The sequence below is a fragment of the Astatotilapia calliptera genome, chromosome 7, assembly GCF_964374335.1.
Source record: "Astatotilapia calliptera chromosome 7, fAstCal68.1, whole genome shotgun sequence".
Classification (NCBI taxonomy): domain Eukaryota; kingdom Metazoa; phylum Chordata; class Actinopteri; order Cichliformes; family Cichlidae; genus Astatotilapia; species Astatotilapia calliptera.
In genome coordinates this window covers 61,616,312-61,629,619 of record NC_137428.1, presented here as the reverse complement: position 1 = coordinate 61,629,619, position 13,308 = coordinate 61,616,312, and the positions used below count along the sequence as shown (strand labels likewise).

At 43.3% G+C, this 13,308-nt stretch overlaps 2 protein-coding genes across 5 annotated transcripts in view; one reads left to right on the top strand and one right to left on the bottom strand.

Annotated features, from left to right (window-relative positions):
• Positions 1-8,245, top strand: part of magi2b (membrane associated guanylate kinase, WW and PDZ domain containing 2b) — an 88,709-nt gene extending 80,464 nt beyond the window's left edge. For 3 of the 4 annotated variants that reach the window (XM_026176259.2, XM_026176257.2, XM_026176256.2), the window contains 7 exons: positions 343-582; positions 1,752-1,937; positions 2,356-2,641; positions 3,257-3,536; positions 3,642-3,785; positions 4,240-4,378; positions 5,182-8,245. In XM_026176259.2, the coding sequence (XP_026032044.1) occupies positions 343-582; positions 1,752-1,937; positions 2,356-2,641; positions 3,257-3,536; positions 3,642-3,785; positions 4,240-4,378; positions 5,182-5,876 (1,970 nt within the window). In that variant the 3' untranslated portion in view covers positions 5,877-8,245. Of the gene's footprint in view, positions 1-342; positions 583-1,751; positions 1,938-2,355; positions 2,642-3,256; positions 3,537-3,641; positions 3,786-4,239; positions 4,379-4,634; positions 4,724-5,181 lie in introns of all 4 variants that reach the window. The other variant, XM_080304802.1, reaches the window with a different exon arrangement.
• A 244-nt stretch (positions 8,246-8,489) lies between these two features.
• LOC113026942 (endoplasmic reticulum-Golgi intermediate compartment protein 2-like) overlaps positions 8,490-13,308 on the bottom strand; it is a 6,432-nt gene continuing 1,613 nt past the window's right edge. Inside the window, exons 8-13 of the mRNA XM_026176261.2 lie at positions 11,962-12,017; positions 11,763-11,861; positions 11,570-11,667; positions 11,319-11,481; positions 9,968-10,041; positions 8,490-9,870 (exon numbers count right to left, since the gene is read on the bottom strand). Of these exons, the coding sequence (XP_026032046.1) occupies positions 9,805-9,870; positions 9,968-10,041; positions 11,319-11,481; positions 11,570-11,667; positions 11,763-11,861; positions 11,962-12,017 (556 nt within the window). The 3' untranslated portion in view covers positions 8,490-9,804. The remainder of the gene's footprint in view (positions 9,871-9,967; positions 10,042-11,318; positions 11,482-11,569; positions 11,668-11,762; positions 11,862-11,961; positions 12,018-13,308) is intronic.

The window sequence follows — 13,308 nt, the reverse complement described above, 5'->3', positions numbered from 1 at the left end:
GTGTACTTCTCACCCACACATCCTTTCTGTGGTAGTAGATCATACATACATTTATCCTTTGTTCATTGTCAGCTCTGCAGCAGCAGGCTCTGTGGTTTGTGTCTTTCTGGGTGCGCTTCTCCCGCAGGGGCAAGCGGTTACAAAAGAGTCATAAATGACAAGCAGAGAAGCCAAGTTTGACTTTGACACAGAATCCCTGCTGGGATTGAAGAAGACCACTGTTGTTTTCATTTTTGTCAGTGGCTACATCTTTCATCTTTAGCTGCTTTTGTCGGGAAACTGTGAAAACTCAATGACCGCCGTGAGCGGACTCATCTCGCCTGCTCTCGTCCTCTCCTTCAGGTGAACCGTGTCCCGTGAACGGCCGCAGCCCCGGCTCAGTGTCCACGCAGCACAGCTCTCCACGTAGCGACGCAGCTTCAGCTTCGGGCCCTCCGGTGGTCGCTGCCCCGGTTGCCACTTCGCCACCGGAGGGATCTTCCCTGCAAACCAGCGATGTGGTTATTAACCGCAAGGAGAACGAGGGCTTCGGCTTTGTCATCATCAGCTCCCTGAACAGACCGGAAAATGCCACCGTCATCAGTGAGTTACAATGACTTGCATCTGTCAGGATCCCAGAAGGTCATTCCTAAAGATAAATGGTGATTTTTACATCCTGATGAGCAATCATCCTAAAGATGGTGGCTGTGCAGTCACCTTTTTAGTTTTTGCTGCTGTATCTATTTCATGAGGAAAAATGCAAATGCATAATTTAATCTCAAACCAACACGGGCCTCCTGCTCGACCAGCATAAAAACTTTATGGTATAAAGTTCGAACATATATAATGACTCCTGTGCAAATTTAGCTTCATATCTCAAATATTTTTAGGATATATTTCTTATGATTTATATATATATGTATTTTTTAAATGTATTCATTTTTTTTAAATTTCACATTGCCTGCTGTCTTCAAAGTCGATGCCTGGTTAGAGATTAGGTCATTATCATAGAATCACTTCCACTAAAGTGCTGTTTCTTATCCCGTCCAGTAGCTTCAGAGCTTCCATTAGTCGGGGTCAAGAGAAATTAATTTGTCTTGTAAGACTATAATTTTTGTGGGGATTTTTTTTCCTCTTGATTCAGCCTAAGTAGTATTAAAAGCATCTTTCTGTCTTAAATGAGGCTTTATTAAACATATGATTACGCTTTGCTACAGGGAGCTAATATCTTTCAGCAGACTGTGGGATTCTTCAGTCCGATTGGACTGATGGCACAGTGAAGATGTTTTGTTCTGAAGATTAATGGATTCTTCTCAAATGTCCTACACATTCTGGGAACATCCACTGCAATATTTCTGTACACACCTAAAAATACACATACCCCCTAAGTGGGTCTGGCATACCCATTTTGGGCATACTGAACTAATTTTAAACATTAGTTCAGGATGTAATGGTGCTTGGTGAATAGTCCCTGAGGGGTTCAGAGATATTTCATAATGAAGTGAAAATTTTCTGTTTTTTGTTAAGTGTATGTAAAAGCTTAAATTCAAAATTTCATGTGTTTAGTTGGCATACTGTCATCATGAAATTTTAAAACCAACACTTCTGTGTTGCAACTTCAAGGCAACAAAATATTTAAACCTGTCATTTTAAACAGTGGCTGCAGTCCTAACCTGTGAAGCTAAGGCTGTAATACAAACACTAATGTGCTGTTTTCACATCTTTCTTCAAAATTGCTCATGACCAACCACCTTGCTGTTGTCCGTTTCCAGCTGTGCCCCATAAAATAGGACGCATCATCGAGGGCAGCCCGGCCGACAGATGTGGGAAGCTGAAGGTGGGCGACCGGATCCTGGCAGTGAACGGACAATCCATTATCAGCATGCCGCATGCAGACATCGTCAAGCTCATTAAAGATGCTGGACTAACAGTCACTCTGCACATCATACCAGAGGAGAGTAAGTGTTTTGGTGCGGCAAATAAAATCAGACGTTGTTCTGTGAATGTTTATTTGGCTCCTGTTTTACCTTTGCAGGAAACTCCCTGAACTCGGTGCCCTCTATCTCATATGAATATATTTTATTTCACTTCGCCAAAGAAAGTCTTACACACACAAAATGTTGCATTTACTGAGGTTAAAAAGTCAAAAGGCTTCTATATTTAGTCATCTATAAAGGATACAGGGTTTGTGCTTGGTGATGCAGAAACATAAAGGTTAGAAGGTTTTTTAGCAAATGGAGCAAATAATTCAGAAGAGTTCTCTTCTGCAATCTTAAGCATCCTGAGCATGTTTTATTTGTCAATCCATTCAATTCACTTTTTATTCAAAGCTTTGTCAATCGGGTACAATCTTACCTAACCCTCTGTCCATCGCAGGCTCCCATTCTGGTCCTAGTTCAGAGAAGCAGAGCCCCATGACCCAGAAACACAGCCCGCAGACCCAGCCCAGTCCTGTAGCCCAGACAAGCCAAGGAGGCACGCAGTCTGGCCAAATGGTCGCTCAGCCAGGTCAAGCACCCGGACAGACACCAGTCCAACCCGGCCAGACACCAGCTCAGACAAACCAAGCGGTGACTGGTCCTCCTGCACCAGCAGGAACCCAGCAGAGCCCAGTCACGCAGCCATCTGGCCCCCATCCACAGCTCTACCTCCACGATGGCAGGTAAGGCTGGGTTAAGAGGGTGTTTGGTAAGATTTGTTAAAAAGCACACAGAATGACTGAAAGGAGGAGGGGCATGAAGTTCACAGGTGACAGATACCAAATTGTGCATGCTGAAGAGAGTGTCCCAGTCAGTGTAGCAGAAAACCTGTGACTGCAGACAACTGATGTCCCAGTCAGACACTCTGTCTCAGGCTGGTTTCTACCCAGTTGCATAACACCACTTAGCTTCTACAGTGTGCAGTGAATAATTTACTTTAAGGTATCACCTCTATAATGCAGGATCCTAGCAATTGGACCCTGCTGTGTGTCAAAACTATGAAAGTGTGAGTGTGCGCGCACGCAAGTCTCAGAATGCGACACTGTGAGCAGTCCTCCCAGAGCTGTGAGTTGATGCCCATTTTGCAAGTGTGAACTTGATAAAAGTTTCATAACAGAGGCTGATATTCCCACCTATCCATTTTGTGATGAGCCTTCTCATCTGCACACACCCAGTAATTGTCTGTTTTTTTCCTTCCTTACATCTCCAGTGTTACTTCGCCAGCAAATTTATTCCAACAGGGATGCTTTTTTCACCTCGCTGCTCAGATTTTTGTCAACTTTTCATTCTCATGGCAGGTCAGAGGTAAAAGCAAGACAGGATGTCAAACCTGACTTCCGCCATCCTCCATTCACTGACTACCGGCAACCGCCGGTAGATTACCGTCACCCACCAGTGACTGATTATCGGCAGCCACCAACACTGGACTACAGACACCCACCTGGTCTGCTGGATTTTAGACAGCACCCTGCAGCTGCACAGTTCCCTCTAGGGATCCCAGCTGACTTCAGACCACAGGTAGAGCTTGACCAAGAGCTGTCTGCTTATGTTGACCGTACATCCTTCATTTGTATGCAGGTTTGTAACTTATTCCAATTATATTTATCATAATCATTGCTTTTCACATAGAAATCGCATATTTGATTTTTTTCTGTTGTAAATCGTCTACATTTTGTTCTGCAGGACTATGATTACTTTACAGTGGAGCTCGAGAAAAGCGCTAAAGGTTTTGGCTTCAGTATTCGAGGAGGCAGAGAGTACAAGATGGACCTGTTTGTGTTGCGCCTTGCAGAGGATGGTCCTGCTATACGAAATGGAAGGATGAGGGTGAGATAAGGAAAACCACGACAAGAGTGAAAGCACTCTTTGGCAGATGGTTGGGATTGCACTTGGTGAATAGTAATGGCTCTGTTTTATTTTTCAAAATGGAAAAAGTAAGTCTGATTAATCCGAAGTAAGCCAAACACACACATACATCCATCTAAATGGTCGTGTCACATAATATCACTCAGCGTCCTTGTTAAAATTTAGTAATGGTGTAAAGTTTAACAGAGCATGGATTTTTCCTTCTGCTCAAGTGAGTAAGTATGAATGCATTGAGTAAATTGAGTGAATTGAGCAAACCTTTTGCTCACTCTTAACCACTCGTGTTGAAATGTACTTGAACAAGTTGCTCAGTGGAGGTTCCCCAAGAGAAGACTGGTTCTGTGGAAAAGTTACTCTGCTGTGAGTAAACCGAGGGTGGCAGAAACTGACCCGCTCCTGTGTGTGTCTCGTCCAGGTTGGAGATCAGATCATAGAGATTAATGGAGACAGCACCAGGGACATGACTCACGCCCGCGCCATTGAACTCATCAAAGCGGGAGGCAGGCGGGTCAGGCTGCTGCTAAAGAGAGGCACAGGACAGGTGCCAGAATATGGTGAGTTTTCCTTACAAAGAGACGCAGTCTCATTGTTTACACTCTTACTAAAGATTTACTGTTTGCTCTTCAACTTAACTCAAGAACACATTAACATGCATTCATATCTGTCCACTTTTTACTCCTCGACTAATATCTGAAAGCCTACTTTGATTAAACAGTAGATGGTAACGAGCGACTCTCAAGCCTTCGTGTGTTGTAACCCCTCTGCTTTAAGTCTAATGATTGGTATAGGCTTTTATTTGCCTTCCCTCAGGAATGGTACCTCCCAACCTCTCCATGTGCATGAAAGGTGACACACTAAGCTCCCCCTATTTCTTCCTAATGGGCCACTCTAAAGACACGGTTTGTGAAAACTGCATGTCTCTCTCTCTCCATACTGATTAATCTGTGTGCTATAACTGTGGTCACGAGTTTTTGCATGGGAAAGTAGCTGACATGTGTGCATCTGTGCTCGTGTGTGCTATAGTAAGAGTGGAAGATGGTTTGTAGTAAACTATTGGGTCTAATTGTCCTGAAGAGGGTTTTGAAGTAGACTTTGTACTCGAGAGCTGCTCGGGATCAGTCCGTCACACACAGCTGCAAATATGTTAACTGTTTACAAGCACTGAATAAATCCTTACACGTAAGTCTGTTGCTGTGCTGCTTATACACATGTGCATGCAAGTTTGTCTGATATTATAAAAGAACGTGTTTATCTCTGGGGTGTTTTCCCTTTCTTTCTGTGTCTGTATGCATGTGCATGATCATTTCCACCTCTTTCATATCAGTCCTCTTGAGCATATTGTTTTCCTCCCTGACAGACTGTGCCGGCCCCTGGGATTCCCTTTCTACAGCCCACTCTGCCCTGCAGGAAGTGACCCTGGAAGCTCACCTGAATCCATTGCTCTCATCCCATCCATCGTCAGCCCCAGATTCCCCTCATCGGCTCCCTCTAGAGGCCACAGTGTGCATGGCAGACAAAGCTCCAAAGCTGACAGACCACAGCTCCATTAGAGGGGCTGCAGGTGGCAGGTCCACCGAGCAGAAATGCATCATCAGGGGGCAGGGAACCCCTCAGGGGTCGGGAGAGATGGACTGTGGACCGGGCGACAGACAGCTTCGTGCTTTGCCTTCCAAAGCTATTGTGGGAAAGTGCATTGACAGAAGAGAGAGGCAAAGGGAGACTTGCTCCCCCTGCTGTAAGAGAAAGGATCTGCATACACAAGCGTTAAGCACTATCTGGCCCTGGGACCCATTTGCTGGTGTGAATTTGAACGGAGCCTCTCAGGGCAGTGGCGATGGACATATCAGCCTCCAGGAGAGGCTGGTGTCCCGAGGTCTGTTCTCCAGAGAAGATGAGCGGGCCGGTGGCCACATTGGGCTCTACTGCCCCTCCAAAAACGTGGAAGATCCTCCAACAAGGAGTGCTGCTGCCTCCCCGAGGCCCTGGAATGTCCCTGGGTCTGACAAACTGCCTGGCACCCTGAGGTCCTGGACCTCCACAGTAAGCAGGTAGAAGGGATCTTACTGGTTTGGGCCGAGTCACACTGTATGGCTCCTCATTCAGTTCACCACTGGACCTTTCAGAGAACCAGTAGATCTCCCTTGCCGCCTCTGTCTGCCCTGTTTTCATCGCCATCGACTTCTGAGATCATGTTTTATATTTCAGTTGTTGTTACAAGATGATTATTACACCCACCACCTTAAAGACAAAGAAACTTACACAGCTATTGTAACATATGGTCTAAACCTTTGGGGACCCTTTTATGCGACTTCTGATTTTCTGATCACAGATGGAGCAATGACGCCTGACTCTGAGTGGAGCTGTACTTTCGATATGTACCTTTAAATGCTCGACTGTATCTGGTTCAGACTGTTTAGTGCAGCGTGGGCTCACACAAGGAAGAGAAACATATGTAGAACCAGGGGATTTCTGTTTTCTTGCCCTGTTTTCTCTGCGCAGTGGGATGAACCAGACTACAGGTGTGTCAGATGGAAGCAGTGACACTGAAACTCCTGGAACACACGGCACTGACCCCAACCACAGCCCAGTTAACCTGACATATGTTAAATCGCACATGCCTACCAATATATCTCATACTATAAATGTAAAGATGTGAAAAATATGTACATTTGGTAAACTCAGAAACATACCTATTGGTGTTTTTGAGGCAGTGTTGTAGTTAGACACATTGTTTAAAAAAAACAAACAAACAAAAAAAGAAGCAGGACAGTATTTTAGGATCACTGTTTCCACGGCCTCGTCTAAAAACTACATATCAAAGACTGTGCGAGTCACCACACCCGGACCGCCGAGGCAGGCGGCGTTTGTGTGCATGGATATACACCACCATGTCTTTAGACAGGGACTCGTGTCTTTTAAAGGCAGAAAATCGAGATGTGGAGCAGACCGGTCGGCACTCATGAGACGAAAAGGATTTTTTTTCCCCACGAAATTGAACAAAATTGAACTTTTGTGTAACTGAAGACAGTTGGCTTAGTAAGAACTCATGATACTCTTCTGAGTTATGTACACAACTTGATCACAGTCAACCATGCAGTCATTGTGCAGAATTATAAGCTGTGTTGTATTCATTTTAATGATCAAAAGGAAAAATTTGTCCAGTCTCTATTTCCCATTTCTATGCCTTTAACTGTGCTAAGTGTACCACATCACTGTGGGAGAGGGGCATCGGTGCGGGGAAGAGGAGGCCGATGGTTATGAGGTGGGGCAGAGTGCCTTACTCGAACTAATGCAGAGCTGTTGCCGTTGTGAAGTATTTTGGGAACTGAATGCAAAACAGATATCAGCGACCATGCACACGCGTCAGCAAACCGCTAAGTTTCGTCGGACGCCAAGCAGTATATATCTTGATGCACTCGGCTGTATAGCTTGTCAGTGTCAATGATTGCCCTTTGTCCCCTTGTGTTTTAAAGGGGATAACATGTAGCCTGTAGCATCACATCCTCTTCTTAGAGTCGTCTGGGAGTGTAGAGCTGTGAACGTCTATGGAGACAGGGCTGTATCAAAGAGGACCACGGTTTCTGTGTTTCAGCTTAACGTTAAGTTTGTATTCTTGCCCGCAAATGTCACATCTGTGAAACATACATGCATTTAAATATGACGTCACTGTCCTCCTGCATTTCTCCATTTCGATGTCATCAATTTCTCTCAGCGGGATGTGTGCTCTTTATTAAAACTTTATCACTTAAGCTTTTGAGTACTGGAGGACCAGATTAATTAAAAAAAAAAAAAGATTGCGACTGTTTGACTGAATGCAACATGATGGTACATCCAAGCTGTGCTCGTAAGCTGCTGGGAAAGCCAGGCACCTGCAGACTGGGATACTAGTAAGACTTTGTGCATTGAGAGTCATCGGGCCTGATCCTGATTCGCGGTGGATTCTGACTGAGCTGTGTGTCCTGTGATTAAAATGGTTGTGGAAAGACGCAGTAGGCTGTAGAAACGTGTTTGCCGTATGTACAAATGTCAAAGTTAGGAAACGCTGAAAGAATACGTCATCCAGCCCTCTGTCTCCATCCAGGCCGCCCCCACCCCCACCCCTTGCCTGCTGTGACCGATTTTTGTATGAAGAAACAAAAAAAATCTGCTTATCAGAACCTGTGAAGGATGGCACGCTCATAAACCCCCACTGAGATCAAGTATAACTGTGTAGTGTTAATTGTGTACTATTCACCTTGTACAGCTGTATTCCTACAAATATGGTTTACTGTATCATTGATACTGTAGTTTCAAAGACGTGAACAACTATTTTTATGAAATGCGACAGTACTGATATATTACATTTTGCTAAAAAACAAAACTTGTTTACTGAAAGATATTCTGAAATACTGTCAAATAAACTCTTGACATGGTGTAAAATATTCTTTTCTACAGGTTCTTGCTTGTAAAATTGGGACGAGAGAAAATAATGGATCAGTTTATTCATCAATGTATAAATAATCAACAATTTGGGTTATTAAGTAGTCGTTTACCCAAACGAAACAGCAAATATTCACTGCAGTTAAGCATCGCTATTGAGGAGTACTAGGTGAGGGCTAGTTCTTTTAGGTTCAGCAGATAACAAGATGGTGTATCGGTCAGGATACAGGAAGGAGGACAAGAGGCTTCCACTTTGCTGGATTGTCACCGCCAGCTGTTTTATTGCCACCTAGATGGTCAGTGTTGCCAGCAGTTTCCAGTCACGAACTTAACACTCGGAGCATCACCGTGAAGGATGGCAACCAGGAACACAGCTTGATGAGGTAAAACAGACCTAACACGGAAAGACCATCTCCCCTCCTGGAGTAGCAGGATGAGCATTTTAGAAAATTTCTGCATTTATATTTGACTCTAAATGATGTTTTCCTATTTATTCTTATCATGGATATGCCTACGTCATTTCCCGCAACTCCACCCCACACAATATTGCAGAGCAAAGACATAAAATCTCAGAGCCTTTTATACAATCACTTTCAGCCATTTTTTTTTTTTATTGCTAAATTGTGTGTGCCGTTTATTTAAAAGAGCAACCAGCAATCACAACACCGCTGGCTCTGAGACTTTCAGCACTTCCAGCCATAGACGGGTCAGATTGTAGCAGGATGTACAACACAGTTAAATGCAGACAATGAACTTAAAACTTATTTTCCCACATCAGTTTCCTATTTAACCAATGTCACCAACAAACACTCTTATACTTTTCACACAATTCCACTTTAAAAGGGACACACATCCATCCATCAACGCTTCTCTGGTGGAGCTAATCCCAGCTGCCATCGGGTGATAGGCGGGGTATACCACAGACAGATCACCAGGCTATTGCAGGGCTAATAGTTACGTCCATTCACGCTCACATATACACCTACGGCCCATCTAGAATCACTGCTTAACCAAACCTGCATGTCCCTGGACACTGGGAGGAAATCACAGGGAAAAGATCCAGGCTCAGCTCAGTTAGCAGATGGATTTAAACCCAGAACCCCAATACCCGTGCACACGTTTCTCCCTTTTTGCATGTGATGAGATGCATTTTAGACTGGGGCACTGAGAAGTTGTTCCATGTCCCTGACAGGTTTAAGTATAACATTCACTTCTGTAAAAAGGCTGAAGTATGAGGAAGGGGCCCCACAGCAGAGGGAAGTGAAAATGTGTTGGCCTGCAGGTATCTTTGCAGTAAATCTAATCAATTCTACAACATTTATCTAAGAATTTCTGCTTTCCATCTCTCCAGTGATGCTGACACGTGACAAGTGGAGGTACTGACTACAGTCTTTCATAAGTAGATGAATCACTGCTTCTGGTTTGTGGAATTACACAGTTAAAACAGATACAAATACACATTTTTAACAAAAAAGGGAACATTTTATAATAAAACTTGTAAACATCTCCCCAGCATGTCATTGCTGTGTGTGGGTAAGGCCAAGATTGTGAGCATCTGCTGTTACTCAGTGTAGTTTTCAGCAGGAAGCTGAGTTTCACTGTTTTCCTGCGCTGGCAGGTCATCCTTCTGAGGAAGGAGAAAATAAGAAATTAGTACCACTAAAAAAAAAAAGAAGAAAGAACTAAATTGCTCTTGTACTTGTTTTACTTCTGCGTTAACTTACAGGTTTGTAGATTCCCATTTGGAAACGACAGCAAACTACATCAACCAAGAATCCCACCAAGCCGTGGATCATACCTGCCGGGAGAGAAAAACTTTAAATACTGATGTTCATGTTCAGGGTTTAGATGAGGTGAAGGCAGCTTGGTCTAAGTTGTTACCTGCTGCTTTTATGCAGTGGCTAAATCTGTGAATAATGCATAAAGTTTTTCTCTTCGTCCAGGTGGATTAACAGGATTCATTTAAGAATGATGGTTCACAAACAGAGTCACAGGATCCTCCAGGGCTTAGTCTTGGCAGGAACACCATGTTTGGGATTACAACATTCAGGTACTTCTGCTGTTAAGCTGAAGATTTCTGTGAGAATACTTGGATCTACTTTGTTAAATTACATGCAAAGGTCTCATATCCTGTTTTACTGGTTAAAGGGTCACTCTAAAGCTTTTTGTTATAATAGCCAAAGTATCAATGAGATCAGCCTGTGTACAAATGACTCCTTCAGACTTTACTGAACTGTTTCTGTTCTGCTCTTGACCCTGTACGATATCAGTGAGATCTTAGACACAGAAACTCCACCCACCTGCTGTTTAATCTCTCTGGAGAGGCTGCGAGGTGCAGCCAATTAGAAAAAAAATGGCTTAAAACTGGATATGGGAGCTAAAACCACTTAACACAAGTCGACAACATGAGAGGTTCCACTATAAGATAAATAAGTATTCATTTGTACTGTGAATCGTGCAAAGCTAAAGTATAAAAGTCTATACATGAGCATAATAAGAGCACTTTATGATGGGAATTTGTTAGTATGGTTCTTGCATTATAGCATGATTTAATTAGTTAACTTGCAAGGAGCGGTTGTCATGAAATGCTTGTAAGCAGCTCTGACATTCAAAATCTATTTTCAAAGTTTTAAAGGTTAGTGTATCTTTTGACTTTCCTCCTATAAAGATGTGACGACCTCCCCTGTACCCTTGATGACGAGTTTTGACACGTCAGTATACGTCAACAATGTCGTGGTTTGACGATCATTAGAATAACTTCCAGGTTTTTCCAAGGGTAGCTGCATAAACAGCACCGCAGTAACTTCTTATCCACATGCAGTGATTTTGTTCTATAAGCAGGCTGAAATATGACCAAAACAACTCAGGTCAGAAAAGAGCTTCAAGGGTTACTCCTGTTAGGCTTTCAAGGGGTAAAGGGTTAAAGCTGTTGCTGCTGCTTGATGCCTCCTTGTTCTGAACAAACAATCACTGTGACCTCCAAGTTGGTTTTCAGTCAGGAGAGCAATCTGAAAATGTTACTGCAGTACACTCTTAATGCAGACAGCACTCAAACAGCATGAGCACGTTAGCTACCTGTGGTGGAGAAAATGCCTCCGATGATGCCGCAGAGTCTGACGAGGAACTGCCACAGAGGCATGTGCTGCTCAGTGACTTTGACCATTAGTGAGCTGATATCATATTTCATAAAGATCCCTGAGACTCCGTGGCTGCCTGCAGCATGGTTTATCACACGTTCCTGTGGGACAGCCAAAGGCATACAAATGCTTTCAGTACAATGATGCACTATCTACTCCCCAGCTAAAACAGTACAAACCCAGACCTACCCGCTCAGTGACGGAGTACTGATGCGTGTCTGCAGACACTTTGTAGGTGTTCAGTTTGGTTGGCACAATGGTGATGAAGTACTGAAACATGTGGTTAGCTGGAAAGAAGCATCAAGAGCCATCAGTGGAAATAAAAGTTTATCAGAGCACTTTAATAACAAGTAATTCAACAACATCTGAAACACCAACTTACAATCAATAGCAATTTTCTCTGTGCCGTCCAGAGGGCTGATCATTCCAGGAAGTGGCTCTCCGAAGGACAGGTGGTCAATCCGGTGAGAGAAGTTGTAAGCTGTAACAAATACAAAACAATAAATAATCTTTATAACATATAAAACAGTTTAATTTCCATCTGTTGCTGCCATTTGGTGTCAGAAAGTCTGCAAACCTACAGTCATGGCTGACGAGGGCGGCTAAATGGGCGTGACCTCGAGGATGTGGGATGGACCTGTAAGTGGATGAAAAGGTCAGCGTTAACTTTATATGTAAATCAATGACATGAAAACAGCCAAAATATCCCATGCTAGTGATCTAATTTGCAAACAGAGCAGCACAGAGGTGAGCAGAGGTTAGAGCACGGGTATCAAGGCCCCGACTCCAGCCCTTGATAATAAGATGGGAGCAAAACCAACTTCTGTGGGGAAATTTGTATTTGATAATCAATGTGCAAAACTATAAGCTTGCAGAGAGCAATGTCACCTTTCCATATAGCGGTAGAAGCAAGTCATTTCAGTCTCTGTGTGATTCCCCTCCTCATAGCCACTGATGTCAAATGCAACTTTCCGTCTCTCTTGATGGAAATGTGTTGAAATAGTTTTACAAGAGCGACTGGGATTCATCCCACATCAGCATAAAGAAGTACTGAACAGCAGAGCTGTGCGATAATCAAATTTTAATTTTAGCTTTCAGATTATTAAACCAAGATAACAAAAATCATTACTGTTCCATATTCTATTCATTTATAATTACCACTCCACAAAAGGCCAGATCCACTGCCTACAATCAATTACTTCATTCAGTTAAATTATAATTAAAGTTCGTGGAAATCCCCTTCACTGAAAAAACAAAACAAACTTCTACTGTTTTTCTGTCTTTGTTTTGTAATTGTGTTATAGGGTGGCTGTAGCTCAGGTGGTAGAGCAGGTCATCTACTGATCGGAAGGTTGGTGGTTCGATTCCTGGCTTCCCCTAGTCTGCATGCCAAATATCCTTGGGCAAGATACTAACCCGAAATTGCTCTCCGATGCATTCATCGGAGTATGAATGTGTGTGAATGTCAGTTGTGCTTGTGCGAATGGGTGTGAATGGGTGAATGCACAAGTTGTGTAAAGCGCTTTGAGTGCTCAGAAGAGTGGAAAAGCGCTATATAAGAACTAGTCCATTTACCATTTATAATTTGTGTTGATTTTTGCCAATCCTACTAGACATGTCTTGCATGCAGCTCAATAATCCAAGTGAGGAACTCCCAGAAAGTTAATTCTGTTCATTTAGATTTTCATCAGGCGAAGAGACTTGGATAAGTGACGAAACAGCATCCAGATGAACAGAATCAACTTTTTGGCAGCCTTACTAGACAGTCCGGACTGTGGTGACTGACACGTGGAGTCCAAAGACGATGCGCGCTCACATTAGGGCCATGCAGGAAGCAGTACCTGCTATGATTGTTTCTGTACAGTGGGAGGATGTTTACAGTCTATGGTTCAAAATAAAAAACTGTGTTAAATAATACATCGTTTTGA